Consider the following 21,915-nt stretch of genomic DNA (forward strand, 5'->3'; position numbering starts at 1 on the left):
AGACTCTTTTAGGAAAAGTCAGGCAGCAGCAGGATTGTATTTTTTTATTCAGCAAAGTTATTACACATATAAATTTCAAAACGGTCAAAATGACCGTCATGGTCGTTCTAGTGTTAAGAACTGAGTATTGTGCTACTTAAACCCTTTAGAACTGAGTATTGTGCTACTAATACCCTTAATAAGTGAGTATTGTGCTACGTATACCCTTAAGAACTGAGTATTGTGCTACTTATACCCTTAAGAACTGAGTATTGTGCTACGTATACCCTTAAGAACTGTGTATTGTGCTACTAATACCCTTAATAAGTGAGTATTGTGCTACGTATACCCTTAAGAACTGAGTATTGTGCTACTAATACCCTTAATAAGTGAGTATTGTGCTACATATACCCTTAAGAACTGAGTATTGTGCTACTAATACCCTTAAGAACTGAGTATTGTGCTACTAATACTCTTAATAAGTGAGTATTGTGCTACGTATACCCTTAAGAACTGTGTATTGTGCTACTAATACCCTTAAGAACTGAGTATTGTGCTACTAATACCCTTAATAAGTGAGTATTGTGCTACATATACCCTTAAGAACTGAGTATTGTGCTACTAATACCCTTAAGAACTGAGTATTGTGCTACTAATACTCTTAATAAGTGAGTATTGTGCTACTAATACCCTTAATAAGTGAGTATTGTGCTACTAATAGCCTAACAAGAGCATGTCATTGCGTGCTTGCGTCATTGGATGTGGAACTGTGCTGTTCATTGTTTTTGTTGAGATGGAGAAGCTGAATCAGCGTCAGTCTGCTTGCAGGAGGAGAATATTCTGTAGGCAACTTTGCCGCAACGTGCTAAGGTAGGTAACGTTACCAACACTGATAGGCTTTAATGTTTAAGCAATCGTCGTTTTCTCTTATTTATCCCATGTCAATATATTTAAATTCGTAGGAGTTCATGCTTGTAGTTGTCATAACACTCACCGGTAAGGAGAATTGCATTAATGAATCTTAATTACATTAAGCTTACAGTAGCAGTAGTTTACTATGTATGTAACATTAGCTCATTGTCAACCAGTAGCTTCTAGCTTTTTTTTTGTAAGTGTGTTAAATGGTCAACAGTTGTCATTTAAGACCATGATGAAGACCACTACACAGTTACATGAAGTACCTTAATGTTACAGAATGCTTAAATATATTTGTGATACAATTCTAATCTTACCAGGACAGGTTGGATAACTACTGGACTAACCTAAAGCTTTCTCCTTCTGTCTGCAGTCTGGAAACAACACCATCAGCAGCTGAGTCTGGTCACCCTTCATGTTGAATATACTTGTGTACAGTATATAGTAATGTTTGAATAAATGTTATAATAAAGATACACGTTTATTTAATGTCTTTTTTAGAGCTTCTATACCTTACAAGTTATTGAAACAGGTACCATTAGAAATAGACATTGAAAAACATTTTATATTATATACACCCAAAAACGTAATGACACAGACAAACCAGTTAATTTAATGCATTTATTTTCTGAATGCCAATCTCTAATTTAACAAATAATCTATTCAACATCCTCTTTGGCCTCTTTTTTTTTTTTCTTTCTCATCTTCGTTATAAGACCACCCCGTTTGTCCCTGTTAGAAGACAGCAAACAACAAGAAAAATATGTTTACCAATGCTGAATGCTTTTACGTAACGAAACTACTAACATGCGTAACACTTATGTAACGTTGATAGTGAAGCTAAATAAGGTGCAGCGTTACCTAGCTACCACCCTGTAGCTACAACTGATAAACACACACATTTATAAACCTCGGCTAACGTTACGCATATAGAGTAACAACTTATAAAAGAGATGAAAATGCCACCGGACATTAAACTTTAAAAACACAAATGGTACAAAAAGACCGCTAGCTAGCTAGCTAACAGCCTACTGTTAATGATAGAGGGTTTTCACGACGCCTCATCAGACCGGAAGCCGCCATATTGGAGGTACTCCGCATCACAACAAAGGACAGGCACTAAAGTAAATCCCGAACGTCGTCAAGGAAAATGGTCAATTATTGCCGTGTTTTAGGTTGTACCAATAGGTCAGACCGAGAAAAACATTTGGAATATTATCGACTTCCAAAAGTTATTAAAAACCAGGGAGAGGAATGCCAGAATTTAACCGAGGAAAGGAGGCGCTTGTGGTTGGCAAAGCTCAACCAGGATCTACGAGGGAAAAATCTGGACAACATCCGGATTTGTTCGGCACATTTCTTGTCAGGTAAGTGAAATGTTGATTGCAGCGTGTAATGATAATACTATTTTTAATAGTAAATAGTAACATGTGGCATTAATGACTTAATATGTTATTCTGATCGTTCTCAAAATGTAGAGCTCAAATGTGTTGTATTTCTCATTGTATTCCAGGTAAAAAGTCTGACCTTTACCAAAAGGATGACCCAGATTGGGTGCCATCTGTTGGACTCACAGGTCAGCAAGGAGGTTCACCTCAGTCAACCATAGAAACAGGGAACTAACGCTACAAGCGTCGCATGAATCGAACCCAGCAGAGACTGAATGCTGAAGCTGCTGCTGCTTCTGGTGCTGCTGCAGCAGATGCTGCTGAGACTGATGACCCCACCACTACTGATTATGTCAGTGATCATTTTTCTGCGGCACAGACACGCCTCAAACTGAATTGACTGGTGATGTCATTGAGGCTCTGACCGCTGAACTTCAAAGTCTTAGAACTGAAAACATTCAGTTGAGCTCTGATGTTGCACATTTGTCCACTTCCTATGACCAAAGTGCCTTTGTTGATAAGGATGAAAAGGTTTTATTTTTCACTGGCCTACCTACATACCAGATAATGTTAGTACTCTTCACATTCCTTAGTCCCCACCTCCCTGTGAAGAAGTCACTTGATAAGTTTATGCAGTTGATGCTGACATTGATGCGTCTTAGGCTTAACGTTTCCACAACCTTCCTGTCATATGCATTCAACGTGTCAATAGCCACTGCTTCAAGGATAATCACTGATGTCATTGATGTCATGTTTATTTGCATGAAGCCACTTATCATATGGCCAGAAAGAGAACAGTTGCAAAAAACCATGCCAATGCAATTCAGGAAACATTTTGGGAAAAAATGCGCTGTTATTATTGACTGTTTTGAGATTTTTATAGAACGTCCATCTAACCTTATAGCCAGAGCAGAAACATGGTCTTCCTACAAGCACCATAACACAGTTAAATTCTTGATTGGTATTACACCCCAGGGCACAGTCTCCTACATTTCAAATGCATGGGGAGGAAGAGTAAGTGACAAATACATAACTGAAAACTGTGGCTTTTTAGACTACATACTTCCTGGTGATCTAGTTCTTGCTGACCGTGGCTTCAATATTCAGGCCACTTTAGGTTGTAGAATGGCTCATGTACAAATTCCAGCCTTCACTCGTGGAAAGTCACAGTTAGCTCCTGTTGACTTAGAAACCACAAGGAAAATTGCCCACGTCAGGATTCATGTTGAGCGTGTGATTGGTTGTGTGCGCCAGAAATATACTATTTTGGGGGGGATATTGCCAATTGATTTCTTGATGTGCAAAGATAGTGATGGTTATTGTACCATAGATAAGATTGGACTTGTCTGTTGTGCTCTGGTGAACCTTTGTCCATCAGTAGTTGATTTTGACTAAAGTGTGTTTTTATATGCAGTTTGGCAATAAAATATAAATTAATCCATGTCTGGACTGTCTGTATAGCCTAAAACTTTCTAGAAAGGATTGTTAATTTACAGTCATTAATTCATTGTCATTGTATTGTTGTGGAAGAGAACACAGAATATCACTATCATCAGATCACAGATTTATTATAAGGAAAAAAACTTATCAGAACACTTATAAACTATACTACTATAAATTCTACTATAGTGCAATACACTCACTGTAAACAAAATTTTGTATGTATAACTTTTTTTGTCAGAATAGCTTTACAAAATTCTCACCAACTTGAAATCAAATGCCAAAAATATTTAAAGAACATATCAGATTTTCAAAAAAGGTGCACAATTGTAAATTAATTAAATATTATTTCACCTACATTAAAACAAAGTGCCTGAAGTGCAAAACTTCACAGCAGCCAACAAAAAGTTTTATTTTTTTGTTTTATTACTTCTTTCCTTTTTTTGGCAGAGACTGAGGTAGCTTTTGGCACTGTGGGCAATACCATTTTCCCTTTGGTGCAATCTTAACATTAATGCACGAGTAGTGAAACCACTTAATATGACATTTTGCATTGTCACATAGAATCATTTTTCCAAACTCAACCTGGCCACATAAACACCAGGTTTTGTCTTGGCCACTGGCACTTGCAGCACAATCAGAGCCATGTGATTCCGCTGAGGCAAATATTCCAGGTTGTGAGGACACAGTGGCTATGGTAGATGAAAGCCTTGTATAAAACTTGCCAACTAACTCTGGCATAATGGCTGTGTCGAAAATGTTCTTGCTTTTCTGGCATATATTACCCCAGAACTCTTCATCAAATAGAATTCGCTCAAAGTGCAAATCCTTTTCTGTCCAAACAACAAAATAGGCAGATTCCAGTTTGCACACCCCAAGTTGAGTTTGCACCTGGTAGAAATACTGGTGGTTTCGGTGAAGTCTCAGTTTCCCTTCACTGTCCTTCTCCAAGTAGGATACACTGTCTAACTTGTCACTTTTCACACAGAATGGACATTTCACTTCAATTACACTGACACCACAACAATCACAAGAAACAAAGCCATCAGGAGAAGCACCCAAGAATGGCACACTTGGATTTATGAAGAAACCTGTGTCGTGTACTTTCACATTTTCGTGAGATTCCTTATGTACATCTAGAAACATGTCACGTGCAAATTTCTCATGATTACATCCCCAGGTAGTGGCTTTTGATGTGAATTTGTATGACTCAGGATAGCACACACTTTTGATAAAGCTCTGTGATGGTTGTTTTGGATCAGTGCAACATGCAGTTTTCATTTTAGATGCTGTAATTCGACCAGCACGAAATCGAAACCACAGTTTAGAGGAAGCTTGATCCCTTGTAGCGGCCTCAACTGCCTTTGCTTGCTCCTCTGATACTGAAATGTCAACATCTTTGCACATGGACAATAGATCACTATAGTCCATGTGAACTGCTTCATCCTTTCGCAATTCAGTCAACACAGGAGGGAAGTTTTCTCCAATCACTTTGGGGACAAAACTGTCAGAGTAAGGCTCAATAAGGGACAAAATAGCAGACTTTGATCCAGTTGCGCTAAGAGCACTGAATAATGATGACAGTTCATCACTGGTTGGCTGTGGTGTTTTCCTAACTGTATCAGTAGAAAAATCACTAGTACTTTGTTCCTTAAGTGACTGTCCATGAGCAGCATAATTCATATTGCCAACTCTTTTACTTGAGATCTCTTTCTTACAGTGAAGTCAATCTTCCGGCATTCCCTGTATTCCACCTTTGACAGTGCAGTAGGCAACAGCCAATATGCCTTTTCTTGCGTCACAGTCTTTGAGTCCCTTAACTTCACTGTTTCTTCAATGAGAAACAATAATGCAGCAACATGTGTGCAGGTCTCTCCAAGGCCAGCCATACATGTGCAGTGGACTCCAAGTATACGACCAGACTTCTCAGCGATGATCCAGGGTTCAAGGGGTGTTTCTCGGATTGATTGAGAATGGAGTACCTATAATAACAAACAATAACAAAACGCTTATTTGCATCACTGATTCACAATTGAGGCCCCCAGGCATCTTTAACTGAAGGGGAGGCATAAGATTGATAGCTTCAGCCTAATCTCTCGATCTAATGGTGTGTGTTTTTTTTGGGTGTCAGATTGTACATATATATATATATATATATATATATATATATATATATATATACACACACATATACATATGCATATATATGATCAAATAAAATACTATGAAACTAACAATGATAGTGTACAGTGTAGATAGCAACCTGGGGGTCTTTGAAATAAAAATAAAACGATTGAGAGTCACTTGGCTACACCTTGAATCTCGCAATGATATCATACATTTCAAGGTTTATTAAAGACGTTATTGCATTACTTACTTTGGCCTTCACAACACAACGGTCGTTGATGACTTGGTACTGCATCTCCCTCACCCATCCACACACCATCTGGTTATAGGCCTCCAAACCTTTGTAGGATTTAAGGTCTTCCGCTGTGTATGGGCTCGGCGAGAAAACCAGGTAGTTGACTATATCTGGATATGCAACTGAAGGGAGAATCACCGGGTCGTCATGGATCCAAGAAGAGGGAGACAACTCGTAGGGATCTGCACCGCCAATAAACCGTAATTTCTCGAAATATCGAGCCTTTTCTTGTGGTCCAAGTCCTTCCCTATATGCCTTTGCATCTTCGACGCGTTTTGATGAGCTTTTCTGTTGTTTAGACATAGCTACATTCACTTAAAGTATCCAAAGCGCACAATACTCCATTGTACTCCGCTCAGTTGTTTACGCCGAGTGCCTCCAACATGGCCGCGCATCCGGGTTACCGCCCAGAACGTGACGTCGGTGAAAACCCTCTATAGGTTCAGTTAGCTTAACGTTAGCTCGGGTGTATCTACCTAATTACTATAGCAATCCGTACCAGCATTAAAGCATTAAGCTTTACATTTATGTAACATATTAACGGTGATAACACATGTACGACAAACACTAAAGATATTTACATTTAAATGATTATTTCCCCGTCAGCGATGCCGCTCCAACCCCCGCGTAGGTCTGCCAGTTAATTTTTTTAAACAAGCCGGCAAAGCCGTGCGCAAAGGATTTTTGGTGATATGGGAGCGCGAAGGATACACATATGCATCCTTTGCCGTCTATGGGAAATTCTCCCAATGAAGGACTCAGTCCTTGGTGGGATTCGGAGGATCCTCGACATCGGAACCATAGACATAATAAAGAGGAACGGTCCTTCGACGGACGTCGATGACGTAGCATCCTCCAAATTCTGGCTTCAAAGGATCCTTCCTTTACATTGAGAAACACTGTGTGTGTGTGTGTGCGTGTGTGTGAGAATGTGTGTGATAGTGTGTCTGTATGTGTGTGTGTGTGTGTGTGTGTGTGTGTGTGTGTGTGTGTGTGTGTGTGTGTGTGTGTGTGTGTGTGTATGTGTGCGTGCGTGTTGTGGTGGCAAATTTTATTTTAACCATTTGTTTAATGATATTAACCATTCGTTTAAAGATTGTTTTAAACCTCCACAAAATCCTGCTCCTGTAGACTTTTAAAGCACCAGAGAGGGAAACAGCTACAGCCGTCAACTATAGCCCAGTAGAATTATTTAGTTTTACTAGTTTGAACCTTCTCACATTGTTGTCTTTCACTTAGATAGAAGTGGAGAAGGCCGATGATTGTTTACGACAGTGAGAACTACGTAGGTTTCTGTCTCCTGAGATAAACAGTTGTTTAGGCTAATGTTAGGAACAGGAGCAGAGGAGAAGGTGATCAACTATGAGCATGCTAGAAGATACGTTTAGAGGGGTGGCTTAACAGAGGTTTTCACTATATGATGTGTGGATGTTTAGATTTTAGGTCAGAAAGACATTTTCAGTTGTGCCTTTGAAACTGTATTTCTCCATTTGCAAATGTAAATAAATACTCAAAGACCAAACTTTGGTTTAATTCTCAAACAGTCGTTATTCGTTTTGATTTTATCATGAATATCACTAACTCTGCTGCTTCAAGGAAAACTTCCACCACAGTGTGACTGTGTGTCCTTATGTGTGTTTGTGTCTCTGTGTGTCTGTTTGTGTGTGTGTGTGTGTGTGTCTGTGTGTGTGTGTTTGTCTCTCTGTGTGTGTGTGTGTGTGTGTGTGTGTGTGTGTGTGTGTGTGTGTGTGTGTGTGTGTGTGTGTGTGTGTGTGTGTGTGTGTGTGTGTGTGTGTGTGTGTGTGCTTTCTACTGATGTTTACCTTCTGATTTCTCCTCAGGACTCCAGGCTGAAGGAGAACTCACCTCAACAGGTACACAGAGACAGAAAAGACCAATAAAGAATCAGCATTTACACTTTCATCTTTTTAATTAAATTAACTCATTCTGCTGATGACTCTCTGGTTTCTGTTCAGAGTCTGTCAGGTTGGTGGGAGGAGCCAGTCGCTGTAGAGGAAGACTGGAGGTGAAACATAAAGGAGAATGGAGACGAGTGGATAGTGACTATGACTCTGACTGGACCCTGAAGACAGCAGCTGCTGCCTGCAGAGAGTCAGACTGTGGCTCTGCTGTTTCTGTAGAGATTGAAGAGTCCTCAGTCAGATCTGTGTGGTGGATCAGGTCTGACTGTGTTGAGTCTGGATCTGCTCTGAGGGAGTGTGTAAGACCAGATTCCTCTTCCTCCGTCCTTTATCTCACCTGCTCAGGTAAACCCATCAAAGACTTGAATGAATGAATAAATACAGTGCCTTGCGAAAGTATTCGGCCCCCTTGAACTTTTCGACCTTTTGCCACATTTCAGGCTTCAAACATAAAGATATAAAACTGTAATTTTTTGTGAAGAATCAACAACAAGTGGGACACAATCATGAAGTGGAACGAAATTTATTGGATATTTCAAACTTTTTTAACAAACAAAAAACTGAAAAATTGGGCGTGCAAAATTATTCAGCCCCCTTATATATAATACTTTGTAGCGCCACCTTTTGCTGCGCATTACAGCTGTAAGTCGCTTGGGGTATGTCTCTATCAGTTTTGCACATCGAGAGACTGACATTTTTGCCCATTCCTCCTTGCAAAACAGCTCGAGCTCAGTGAGGTTGGATGGAGAGCGTTTGTGAACAGCAGTTTTCAGTTCTTTCCACAGATTCTCGATTGGATTCAGGTCTGGACTTTGACTTGGCCATTCTAACACCTGGATATGTTTATTTGTGAACCGTTCCATTGTAGATTTTGCTTTATGTTTTGGATCATTGTCTTGTTGGAAGACAAATCTCCGTCCCAGGCTCAGGTCTTTTGCAGACTCCATCAGGTTTTCTTCCAGAATGGTCCTGTATGTGGCTCCATCCATCTTCCCATCAATTTTAACCATCTTCCCTGTCCCTGCTGAAGAAAAGCAGACCCAAACCATGATGCTGCCACCACCATGTTTGACAGTGGGGATGGTGTGTTCAGGGTGATGAGCGGTGTTGCTTTTACGCCAAACATAACGTTTTGCATTGTTGCCAAAAAGTTCGATTTTGGTTTCATCTGACCAGAGCACCTTCTTCCACATGTTTGGTGTGTCTCCCAGGTGGCTTTTGGCAAACTTTAAACAACACTTTTTATGGATATCTTTAAGAAATGGCTTTCTTCTTGCCACTCTTCCATAAAGGCCAGATTTGTTGTGACACGACTGATTGTTGTCCTATGGACAGAGTCTCCCACCTCAGCTGTAGATCTCTGCAGTTCATCCAGAGTGATCATGGGCCTCTTGGCTGCATCTCTGATCAGTCTACTCCTTGTACGAGCTGAAAGTTTAGAGGGACGGCCGGGTCTCGAGATTTGCAGTGGTCTGATACTCCTTCCATTTCAATATTATCGCTTGCACAGTGCTCCTTGGGATGTTTAAAGCTTGGGAAATATTTTTGTATCAAAATCCGGCTTTAAACTTCTCCACAACAGTATCTCGGACCAGCCTGGTGTGTTCCTTGTTCTTCATGATGCTTTCTGCGCTTTAAACGAACCTCTGAGACTATCACAGAGCAGGTGCATTTATACGGAGACTTGATTACACACAGCTGGATTCTATTTATCATCATTAGTCATTTAGGTCAACATTGGATCATTCCGAGATCCTCACTGAACTTCTGGAGAGAGTTTGCTGCACTGAAAGTAAAGGGGCTGAATAATTTTGCGCACGTCCAATTTTTCAGTTTTTATTTGTTAAAAAGTTTGAAATATCCAATAAATTTTGTTCCACTTCATGATTGTGTCCCACTTGTTGTTGATTCTTCACAAAAATTACAGTTTTATATCTTTATGTTTGAAGCGAAAGCGGCAAAAGGTCAAAAAGTTCAAGGGGGCCGAATACTTTCGCAAGGCACTGTAAATGAATGAATTTTTTTTATTTCGAACAACATACAAAAGTACACAACAAAAACTTAAAATAAACAAAGTATTTCACTGTAAAAAAGAAAAAGCTAAATAAATACAAACTGTTAAATAATTTTGTCAGACAGAAAGTTGGAAGAATCTAGTAGTGGGGGGGGGCATACGGTTGTTATACATTAGTGTGTGTGTGTGTGTGTGTGTGTGTGTGTGTGTGTGTGTGTGTGTGTGTGTGTGTGTGTGTGTGTGTGTGTGTGTGTGTGTGTGTGTGTGTGTGTGTGTGTGTGTGTGTGTGTGTGTGTGTGTGTGTGTGTGGAGTCTGGTGGGTTTAGTGTTAGTGACCTCAGAGCTGTTTCTGGTTTAACAGAAAGGTCTTAAAGAGGTTTTAAAGGTCTATCTCTGTAGGGATCCTTTCATAATGTTGTCAGACACTTAGAATAATAATCTGAGTCTGTCAGCAGCAACAATAGAACTTTTAGTGGACCATATTGACAATGCACATTTATCCCAAAGGGAGACATTGCAGACAGAATTGAAGAATAATACATTAGTGTGCTCACCATGACCTACATTATATACTTATGTGTGTGCTCCTTCCTCTGTCCCAGTGACAGTCAGTGGTTTCCATTGGACTGAACTGTAAAGTTATCCAGGACAATGACATCCTGAAGTGTAGAGAAGTCGACTTGTTTCTGAAAGCTTGAAGTCTTTGATTTTTTAATTCTTTTAAAGATCCTGTGTGGCCCAGATCATTGGTAGATGCTAGATCACACCTGATACACGTGTCGACATCAACACGCAGCATCCTGTTCAGGCGTCAACACTTAAGGCTTCCGGTCTGTCATTACAGCTGAAGACTGACTGTAATGGAGTATAGCATCACTTTCTACCGTATAAATCACCAACAAGGACATCTAGACCAAAAACTACAGTCTTCAGGGGCCAGGGTGTAGTTGATGACTGCCACTTCCAGCGCTACTTGAAGCTCAGATTTCCCTTTTTAATAATAGTAATAAACAAATCAAATGTGAGTTGAAATAACAAGATAATGATGCAGATTTGTAAAAAGTATGAATCCATACTTCATCAGGTCTGTCTGCAAGACGACAAGCAAACAACTTTTAAAATGTTTGTTTTCTGAATGGAGTTTGGATGGATCAGAGCTATGCTAACATTGTAGCTGCTCCATCAACACAACAGACACATTATTTCAGAACTTAATAAGATATGGCGTTATATATGTGTCACATTCCTGAGCCAGTAATTGTATGTTTTGAGCACAGATCAGGGTGCGAACTACGGGGGAGCTAGGGGGAGCTCGGGGTCTCTAAAAATATTGACAATGTGTCATTTTGACGTGCAATTCCAGTTTTGTGTAATGTGATCATCGTGGATTATAATGTGTAAAACTGCAAAAATATAATTCATGCATGATGGTGATTTAAACCCAATTCACTTCAATAAAGAAAACTATACATGTTATTCTTGTTATGAGCATCAAGGCGTGGCGGCGCTGCGGTGCAAATCCAACTCATGTTTAGTAGGCTACATGTTAACTCAAAGATTCGTAGAAAAAATATAAACATTTGAGGCCATTAATCGGTGCGCAAAGTCCTTGAAATCCATTCTGCAGTAAGCATCATATAGCCATGGCAAAAAGAAAACAAGGCAGTTTAATTAATTTTGGTTTTACTAAGAAACTGTGTAGCGATGACGTTAATAGCACGACTAATTCACCTGCTGCAAGCCCTGTTAGCACACCTCCCACCGAGGTGACAACGCAAGAAGAAGCTGAAGAAATAATGTCCTCTCTGGCTGAAGATGATCCTAACCCCTCTCGCTCCTCTCTCCCGTTAAATTGGAACAGCCGGCAGTGGAGATCCTGGAAGAGCCGATATATACATGGCTGTGTTGGGGACCAAGAGTTGGTTAAACAGCATTTTGGCTCAACTTGAGTTGACTGCAAGACAAAGGATCTTGGCCTACATGTAAATTCCAAAACCAGTCTCACGAAACTCATACAAGCGCCACTTCGCAACAATGGAGAAAGTGCATTTAACACGGTGGGACAAGGCAGACTGGTGGTGAGACAAAGAACTGCTTCACACCTATGACCAGGTTGCAGTTTTCTCATTGGTCGTCGGTCATCAAATGCACCCACCCCGCTAGGAGGCGGAGGGAGGATAAAAAATGTTGTACGTGGTGTTTTCTTCGCTTTTTCCACCGTGACTCACGTCGCAATAGGGAAGCACTCTACTCGGACTAGTAAACTAGAAAACCAGGCACCATCTCGCTGGTCGAAGTTTCGAGCTGGTACAAACTTTATATCGGCCTGATATACAAAGGGGATCCGAGGGAATACTTTGTCGGCGTATTCCTTCATCTGCAGCGGGCTTAATCAGCCTGGATTGAAGAAAAGGACTACTTTTTTTTTTTGGTTTTGTGTGTTTTTTTTTTTTTGTGTTCGACCTTTGCTCCGGACTTGAACGCAGGACCGTTAAACCCTGGCAAGCGGTTTAACTGACAAACAACGCATATACAGTAAGGCTTACACAGTTCTGGGCAGATAATAGAACTAGTGCGTTTTGTTTTGTTACTAATGAGCAAAAGGGTTCGCTACCAGTTGTTGCCATTAATGTGATCTGATTTAATCATGTACTGGTCCATATGTGATTATTAATCTGTCTGTGAATGTATAAATTGATCATTATACTCGTTGATTTATGTTATTTTATTAAAGTAGCTCGGTAATCCTTAACGCAACCTCGCTTGCTATTTATTCCTTTCATGGAATTTAGTTACTGGCATAGAATCGCGAAAAATCAGCTGCTAGCTACTGGAGTGGTTATAGTGACGTTCCCCTCTGCAAAAACCAAAATTCTCAGTCTGTAGGACAGTGGCTGAGGGGAACTAGGTCATTATCAATATCTTAAGATCAGAAGTGCCTCTTTTCTTTACTCTCCTTCTCTTTGGCCCTTTTACTAACACACACCCCCCACCACACACGCTAGCGAAATTACCAAGCTAACGCTGTAGCTTCACAGTAGGGGATCCCCTACGTTCTCTGCGACAGAGCTAAAACCGGAACTAGCTACCAGATCGGCTAGCGCTTCGTTGCCTAGCAACCCCCGGTTCTTCAGCCCTCACACGACGCAGCACCACTCACCGCCCTCTTGAGGCTAAATAGTTTTGTGCAGCTCACAGGAGTAGCCATCTTTGGAGTTGTTTTGGTGTTTAGAACTACACCCCGACACCGCCCCTCCTTTACTCACTCTCTCTCACACACACACACACACACACACAGACGTGTCCATGACACATGCTGCTTTGTTTTTGCTTTGTTTTTGGTTGTGATATTATAAAAAGGTATATGAGTTTATTATTGAAGGATTATTGTCTAGCTACTGATAATTGTGAAGTTAATAAATCTTATTATACTTAATTAGCAGTTGTTTGTGATTATTTGTGTACTTGTTGTAATAATCGCTGGTCGATCAGGTCCGTGCTTGGATTCACCCCTTCCTTTAGTTCCTTTTTAAAGGATTACCACAGAAATGAGACTGTTCCACAGTTTGATTATTGGTCCCTAATTAGCAGGGTGGTGCCCCGTTTTGTTTGTTTGTCGATTTGATAAAGTTATTAATAACCATATTCATAACTTTATTAATATTGATAAAACATCTTTGATAATTTGCCAATGATCAAATCTGTACCCTACGAGAATCCTACAGCTGTTTGTTAAGGATGGAAGCTTGGGGTGCATCATAAGGTCTAATTGAACGGAGGAATTCTGGTATTCTTCGGTAGCCTGAGTAACTTTCACCGTTGTTCATGTGAAATCTCAAAAACAGCCTGATGCTTTGTTTATATATTTGTGGCTGGCTGTTTGCCCTATCTACTCCTGTCAATAAAGTATGATAGGGTAAATCCTGTAGTGCATACACTTGTAGCTGTTATGTATCTTTGTAAGTCATTGTAAGTTGTAAGTGCAGCGCACGCCGTGAAAAAAAGTGGGCTCCCCCGAAGGCCACGGTATAGTTCGAACACTGGCACAGATAACTATATTTTGCAAGTACATTACATTGCATTATGAACAGAAATTAACAGTTGCAAAAAATAATTTAGTTTGAGAAAACAAAAACCTATTTCATACTAAATGAACATATTTGCATGTCTTTCTCTGCTCGCAGGTAGGCGATGCTGCGCTCCGGTCATGTCTCCCTCGCTCTCAACCTCTTCTCTCTACACACTCAACTCTAGACACACTCACTCAGATTTTCACAGTGTTACTGTCAGGTTTCACAAAAACAGGAACCCAAATGCAGACCCAGATGAGGTGAGTTGAATGAACAAGGTGAGTTTTTTTTTTTTGGATATTGTACGTGAAAAAAACAGGCGAGTCCAGATGGTGGGGCAGTGGGTGTAAGTGAGCCGGCTGGAGGGTTTGTGAAGATCCAGTACACTGGTGAAGCAAACCGCTGGGCGGAGGTGCAGGGAATAGTCCAGGTGACAAGAAACTGCAGACAGGAGAACAGGAGGCATATTAGCAAAAAGGCAAAAACGCTAAGCAGCTGAGCAAACTTTCCACACGGACTGACGTACAGGTAAGGCTAACGATACGACGGGGACTGGAACGTTGGCCTGGCTTATAAAGGACGTAAACAGTTGATGAGGAACAGGAATGCTGAGTAGTATGATGAGCCACAGGTGTGTAGGCAGGAGCTGAGTGACCCACCATCAGCTTCCAGAGCATGTGGGAGAGAGCAAAAACACAGAGATGGACACCAAAACAAAACACACCAAGCACACAGCAGGCACACCAAAAGAGAAAAAGAACACAAAAACTACATTCACACTCATACCATGAAGGAGGCCAGGGTCACAAGTGTGCCATAAAACCAACCAATCGCAGAATCAAAAGGTCAATTCTGATTGGCTGTTCGTCTCCAATTGGATCTTTTAATTAGATTTAAGAAAGCTCCTTTAGCATCTGCTGTCTGTATGTATGTCAGGATGCAGAGGTGGTCTGTAGGGAGCTTGGCTGTGGGGCTCCTTCAGTCCTCCAGGGGGCGCTCTATGGAGAAGTGGAGCCTCCAATGAGGACCAAAGAGTTCCAGTGTGGAGGCCATGAGTCTGCTCTCCTGGACTGTAGAAGCTCAGGCTCAGATAGAAACACCTGCTCACCTGGAAAAGCTGTTGGACTCACCTGCTCAGGTAGAAGAGGAGCTGCAGCTCTGATTTGGTTCATTTCTGTTCTAATGAAACTCACTTTGTTCTTTTGCTGATGACTCTCTGGTTTCTGTTCAGAGCCTGTCAGGTTGGTGGGAGGAGCCAGTCGCTGTGCAGGAACACTGGAGGTTAAATATAACGGAGAATGGAGACCTGTCATTTACCTTGACTCTGACTGGCACCTGAAGGTAGTAGATCTTGCCTGCAGAGAGTCAGACTGTGGCTCTGCTGTTTCTGTAGAGAGAGAAGAGTCCTCAGACAGATCTGTGTGGAGGATCAGGTCTGGCTGTGATGCGTCTGTATCTGCTGTGAGGGAGTGTGCATCATCACATTCCTCTTCCTCCTTCCTTCATCTCACCTGCTCAGGTAAACCCATCAGTGACATGAATGAATGAATGAATGAGTAAATGAATGAATGGTTTTATTTCGAACATACAAAAACACACAACAAAAAACTTTAAATACAAGACACAAAGTATTTCACTGTGAAAAAGATTAAGCAAATAAATAAAAACTCTTGTCTGAAAGAAAGTAGGAAGAATCAAAATGCTTTTCAGGTCCTATCCTTTTTGAAATGTCCAAACCCAAAGTATTTTCAATCAACAACCATACAACCCTATAACAGAAAACATCCAAAAACATCTAAAAAAAACATTTGCAGATCAGTTCATCCATCAAGTTACTATTCTATCATTTGTTGATGTATCATGATTGACCAACTGTCCATCCAGTATATTTATCAAGCACTATTAACTTCTTTATAGATCAGAACAAAACTGAAACAAGTTAATACTAAATTATACACTACCCGTCAATAATTAGACCATCTCTACTCATGAGTTACATCCTCCCTCCTCTTTACTGGACCTTTCCACAATAAATCTTTTCTATTTCATTTCAAAATTTCATGACATTTTTACTCAATTTGATTTTGTCCTACAAACTATTCCAGAGAGTCACCCCACAAACAGAAACGTACATGCTTACAGTGTAGTGGGGGCATCCAGTTGTTATACATTAAGTTTCCCTCTTAAATCATAGCCCCCCCTCCTCTGTCTTGGAACATTTTTTGAATGTTGCCAGGAAGTTAAAGCCCATGTTGCAAGTTTAATTTTCCAACGAATTTGTGGTAATTGCTTGTTGGTAATAAACATTTAAACTGGTATTCATGTATTTGATGTTGTTAGGTATCACAAAACAGAATATAACACAAAAAAGTAGGTACTATTTTACAGCGGTTTGTCTTTCCCCCACAATGCATTGCATGACGTCACGTTGGGGAGACGACAGGCGAAAACCCCGTCTCGGTTCACTGTCCCGCTCACGGTTTCTGCCACTGGTCTGGCAAAATATGGCTTTTGGTCTCGACCGAGTCAATGTGTCTTTATTATGTGAATAATAATATTGGGGGGAAGTGAAAGGCAGCTTGGACGGGGATGCTATTCGGCTTTTCACAAGTTTTAAAGCGCTAACACATACGCCGACGGCGTTAACGCGCGTTAGCAACAGCGTTAGCTTAGACTGCTAGTTAAATACCGGTATTACAACTGCCATCAGAGCTGCGTCCATGTTGTCAACACAAGACATGTGGCGTTAGTGCTCCTTTTGTATCATACTTTTATTGAATGAAATATTAAGCTTCGCTCCTACGAAATAGGTGTTTTTTTGTAACATTACACACAAAGCTAACTGGCTATAGTTAGCCTGTACGTATGCTAGCGGGATTAGCTAACGTTGCGTAGCCAGCCAGCAACTTCGGCAATCGCCAGTAGTTTCGGCGAGCTAACCGCAACAGTATGTTGCCCACAATCAACCTCTGCTGTTAAAAGCAGTCAATCTGCAGTGATGTTTGAAATGGAGACACATGGATGTGTTAGCTCCGAAGCTGATTGCTGGCTATGCAACGTTAGCTAATGTCCGCGCGCACGCACACCCAACGGCTAACTATAGCCAGTTAGCTTTGTGTGTAACTAACTAACTAACTAACAAAACCATCTCGTAGGAGCCGATTTTAACGTTTCATTCAATAAAGTTATGGTACAAAAGGAGCACTAACGCCACAAGTCTTATGTTGACAACGTGGACGCAGATATATGAAACTCCAAGGCAGTTGTAATATTTACCTAGCCGCGCTAGGCTAACGCTGTTGGCGCTTAACGTGGCATGGCCGTCGGCGAAGTAGCTGTCGGCCTAAACTTTGCGAAAAGCTGAACAGCATCCCCGTCCCGTAATAAATAAACACCAGGCAAATATGTTGTTACTGGAGCTAGTAGGCTACCATCAAAACGTGAGAAATCTAATCATGATATCAATCATATCTATGTGTTTACAACCATCGGGGATTCCACAGGTGGGACTGGCAAGTTAGCACATAGCTAGCATGATGCCTTGTATTTTCTAGATCTAGATAAGTTTACCGGTACTTATCTGAACTAACGACATGATCACTGTCACTAGATATAAATAAAACATTGACTTTCACTTGGTGCTATTCACGGACAGTAAAAACCCCTCTTCCTCATCCCAGTCAGTCACCATAGTTCTAGTACCAGGCTGATACACGTCTCCCCAACGTGAAGTCATCACCGAATTGCGGAAAAAACCCCACTAATACCAAAAACGACAAAAACCTGACAAAAAATGGCCTTTAACACTATTTGGAGACATTTTTAACAATGATATACATACATTGAGTGCTATATGTACCTATAAATTAAATTGCAACATGGGCTTTAATTGTTTCTCGCTTTGTACTTTAAAGATTAACTACCGTTTTTCAATCTACATATGTTCCCATGTGTTTGTGTCTTAAGTGACTGATGGGAACAACAATCTTTGACATTAGTCCAGTATTAAGAGAGATCGCTGTAGTCGGCAGTCAGAGAAACAAGCTACAATGTAAATTAATAGTAATGGTGCAGCTTGTATTTACCTTCACAAAAGTTCTGTTTTTGCCGCTGACAGACTCAGATTATTATTCTAAATGTCTGACAACATTATGGAAAGGATTTCTAAGGAGGTCGACCTTTCTGTTAAAGAATAAAATCCTTGTTTTAAACATAAAATCATTCACAAAATTATGTTTGCTAAAGCCACCAGACTCCATGTAAATAAACAGTAACTTTATCATTGTGAAACACACTTTATTCTAAGTCAACGTAAACAAAATAAAACTATGAAAAGCCGTTTTGGGTCGTCTTTCCACTTTTCCAACCATCACAACTCTAATTTTGGTTGAAATAACCACAAAGTTTACCGATTTACATGTGAAAATGGTCTGGTTCTATACACGCTAAAAGTGCTGTCTTTCTAAATGGAGTCTGGTGGGTTTAGTGCTAGCGACCTCAGAGCTGTTTCTGGTTTAACAGAAAGGTCTTAAAGAGGTTTTAAAGGTCTATCTCTGTAGGGATCCTTTCTATAATGTTGACAGATACTTGGAATAATAATCTGAGTCAGTCAGCGGCAACAACAGAACTTTTAGTGGACCAAAACAACGATTCACATTTGCCCCAAAGGGTGACATTGCAGCCCGAATCTAAGAATAATGCTTTAGTGTGCTCACGATGACCTACATTATATACTCTCCTTATTGCTTTTTTTTTAGTGTGCATATTGTTTGTAGGGTGCTTCTGTAGGTGGTTCCCCACACCCAATAATTCAGATATGGTAATATAAGAGAGCAGTACTATATGTACAATGTTTTGTGGTTCAGAATATACCTTGTTTTACCTAAAACACCAATACTCTTTGCTAACTTGGAATGTATATGATTTATTTGGGGTTTCCAGTATACATTGTGGTCTAGTATCACTCCCAAAAACATATTCTTATAAACTCTTTCTAACATTTTATTGTTAATCATCACGACAACCTTTGTATTCAAATGTATTTTCCTTTTCCAAACACCATGAATTTAGTTTTATTCAGATTTACTGATAATTAATTTGAGTCAAACCACAATTTCAGCTTCCCCATTCTTCTGAGACAGAACAAAAAATATTGGTGTCATCTGCAAAAACAACCCATTTCACAATATTAAGGAGCTACAGACAGCTACAATCATCGTTCCTCCATTTCTGCTTCAACAACGTGAGGACATCAGGAGGATCTAAACACTTTCAAGACACAGTGTCACACATTTCTTTCTCCAGTTCAAATATTTTAATTCAGACAAATACACTGCGCCGGCTTGAGTTACACAAATTGCGTATTTCCATTGACTTTGTATGTAATCACGTCACCGAATTCGCACTTTACCCAGGCAGCGTGAACACTGTATAAAGATGAGTTCTGTTGTTAATGATCAACTTCTGTTGGAACTGTACTGAGTCCAGTTTGAATCAGTGAACAGTTGTTTGCAAGGGTGGACTGGCCATTTTTTTTTTTGCCCGGCCCATGAACTGGCCCATAAAAGTGGTAGACCTAGATCAGCAGCCCATTGTTTTTGTCAATTGACACGGGGCTAACCCAAAACACTTTAGTCAAAAATATCACATAGGCTAGGTTTTTCCATACACCCCCTACTTTCACAATGAAATGGACTAGTCCGTAACAGTGCGCGGCGTGAAAGATAAACACAGAGTGACAGGAGAACTAGGAAGTACACAAACCGAGACAAAGCAAGACGGCCAGATGATTTTAGACAACTAAAGCAACAAATAAGCTTTCTCAGTAAGCCATGCAGAGCTACAGGAAGCAGCAAGACACAGTTACACATCAACAGTATCCATATTCAGTATAAGAAGCCATGCAAGCATCAAAACACAGCCGAGCAATACAGACCCGAGCCATCTTCTTGCACTGTTCAACCAAGCAAAGCAGTAACAAACAGTAATAAAAAGATGACATAGGCTACATCACTCATGAGGCGTTAATATAGCACAGGGTAATAAGATGGTAAAATCTGCATTGGTAGACAAAAACTCATGATAGACCTTTTCAAATTAAAGCACAGGGTGTTATGTGGGCAGCCATTCTCCCCGTTCTGTGTGCCTCTCCCCTTGTTTTGTCCCCACTGTGTCTGTGGTGTGTGTATGTGTGTTTGTCCCCACTGTGTCCAGGGTGTCTGTATGTGTGTTTGATGGACTCTCCTGGAAGTAGGTCAAGGGGCGTGGCTGGAGATTTACCTCTCTGCGCAGCTGCTGGCAATTCCACTCATCAACCCTGCAGTATATATTCCTGGGCTTGGCTTTCCTCAGATCGTTGCACCTACCAGTGTGGTAACTAGGCCCCCCAAGGCGTATCAGTTTGTGGGTTTTGTCTTTGAGTTTTTGTTCCTTGTGCTGTGCCTAACGTCCTGTTCTTTTCTGCTCAGACCTACACCTCAAGACCTGCTGCTGTGGCTAGCCGTGTCTCCAGCTCATCAGTCTCCTGTTTTTTTACCCTCTCATTTGGATTTCTGGTAGAGAGTTTGGACATTCCTCTGTCTGCCCACCTCAGCCCCTTTCCAGCCCGGAACGATCTACTTTGTATCAGCAGTCGTTTGTTACTTTAAAGAACTGGATTTTCATTAAAACATTTTGTTATATCGTTACTCTGAGTCTGTGTTGGTTTCTCTGTGTGCTGGGTCAGTACCAAAGCACAGGGCCTCTTCAGTTGTGAAATGATAAAAAATATATATATATATGGCTTGTTTTATGATTCATGAGGAGTATACCATTTTATTGTATTAATAAATGGCACTTTTTTGAAGTATTTAATGTGTCAACTCTCACTGATTCTTGCTTACTCATTACATGGCGTTAGTTAGTAGTTTTAAGGAGTAGGAGTTGCTATACATATTCAGGGGAGCACAAGGACAGATGGTATTTGTGATCTTATGTGGTGGGCCGGTCTGGGCCAAAATGCCAGGGTCCCAGTCCGTCCCTGGTTGCTTGATGACGTCTCTTTATTTAGTGTCTGGTGTCTTTTCTCTCTCTCTATTGTATCTTCTCTGATCTCTCCAGATTCTGTCAGGCTGGTGAATGGGACCAGTCTGTGCTCAGGCAGACTGGAGGTGAAGACTAACCAGTCTACCCAGCGCTTCAAACTGTCTGTCTGTCTCTGTGTTTACAGACCTGCTGCTTCAGCCCAACATCTCTGTGTCCTCCTCCATGGTCGGGGTCTCCGAGGAGGACCAGCAGGAGGTGTTCCAGGTGTTCTGGGGCTCCACCTTCACCATCAGCTGCTCCATCCAGCCACAGTACCCAGGAGGCTCCTTCCAGCTCACCTTCACCTCCTCCAACTCAGCACACAACTCCACCCAGCCAGCTGTCAATCACTCTGCCCACTTCCTGTTTCCTGCTGCAGAGCCCGCCCACCAAGGAAGCTACAGCTGTGTTTATCACCTCTATGTTTTCTCTCATAACTTCTCCTCTGAGAGCAGTGTGCTCTCTCTCAGCGTCATGGGTAAGCTGACTGTTTACAGGATTGGAGAAGATGATTGGTCCAAACTGAGTGAAAATGATCAGCTGACAACATGTTTCTGGACTAACTCTGTGACGACTGTCATCATGTTACACGTGTCAGATAGTAACCAAACTCATACAAAGTGTAAAGATGGTAACAGCTAACGATGAACTGAAGGACAGAGCATGTTTGGTTACAAGAATAACTCTGGTTCTCTGAGAACTG

General features: G+C 40.9%; 1 protein-coding gene across 2 annotated transcripts in view; it reads left to right on the forward strand.

Annotated features, from left to right (window-relative positions):
• Positions 1–21,915, forward strand: part of LOC120560205 (scavenger receptor cysteine-rich type 1 protein M160-like) — a 39,982-nt gene that overhangs the window by 15,978 nt on the left and 2,089 nt on the right. For both annotated transcript variants that reach the window (XM_039802474.1, XM_039802473.1), the window contains 6 exons: positions 7,986–8,018; positions 8,121–8,411; positions 14,265–14,410; positions 15,087–15,288; positions 15,382–15,669; positions 21,358–21,690. In XM_039802474.1, coding sequence (XP_039658408.1) covers positions 7,986–8,018; positions 8,121–8,411; positions 14,265–14,410; positions 15,087–15,288; positions 15,382–15,669; positions 21,358–21,690 — 1,293 coding nt within the window. The remainder of the gene's footprint in view (positions 1–7,985; positions 8,019–8,120; positions 8,412–14,264; positions 14,411–15,086; positions 15,289–15,381; positions 15,670–21,357; positions 21,691–21,915) is intronic.

This window comes from Perca fluviatilis, chromosome 6, assembly GCF_010015445.1.
Source record: "Perca fluviatilis chromosome 6, GENO_Pfluv_1.0, whole genome shotgun sequence".
NCBI classification, from domain to species: Eukaryota; Metazoa; Chordata; class Actinopteri; order Perciformes; family Percidae; genus Perca; species Perca fluviatilis.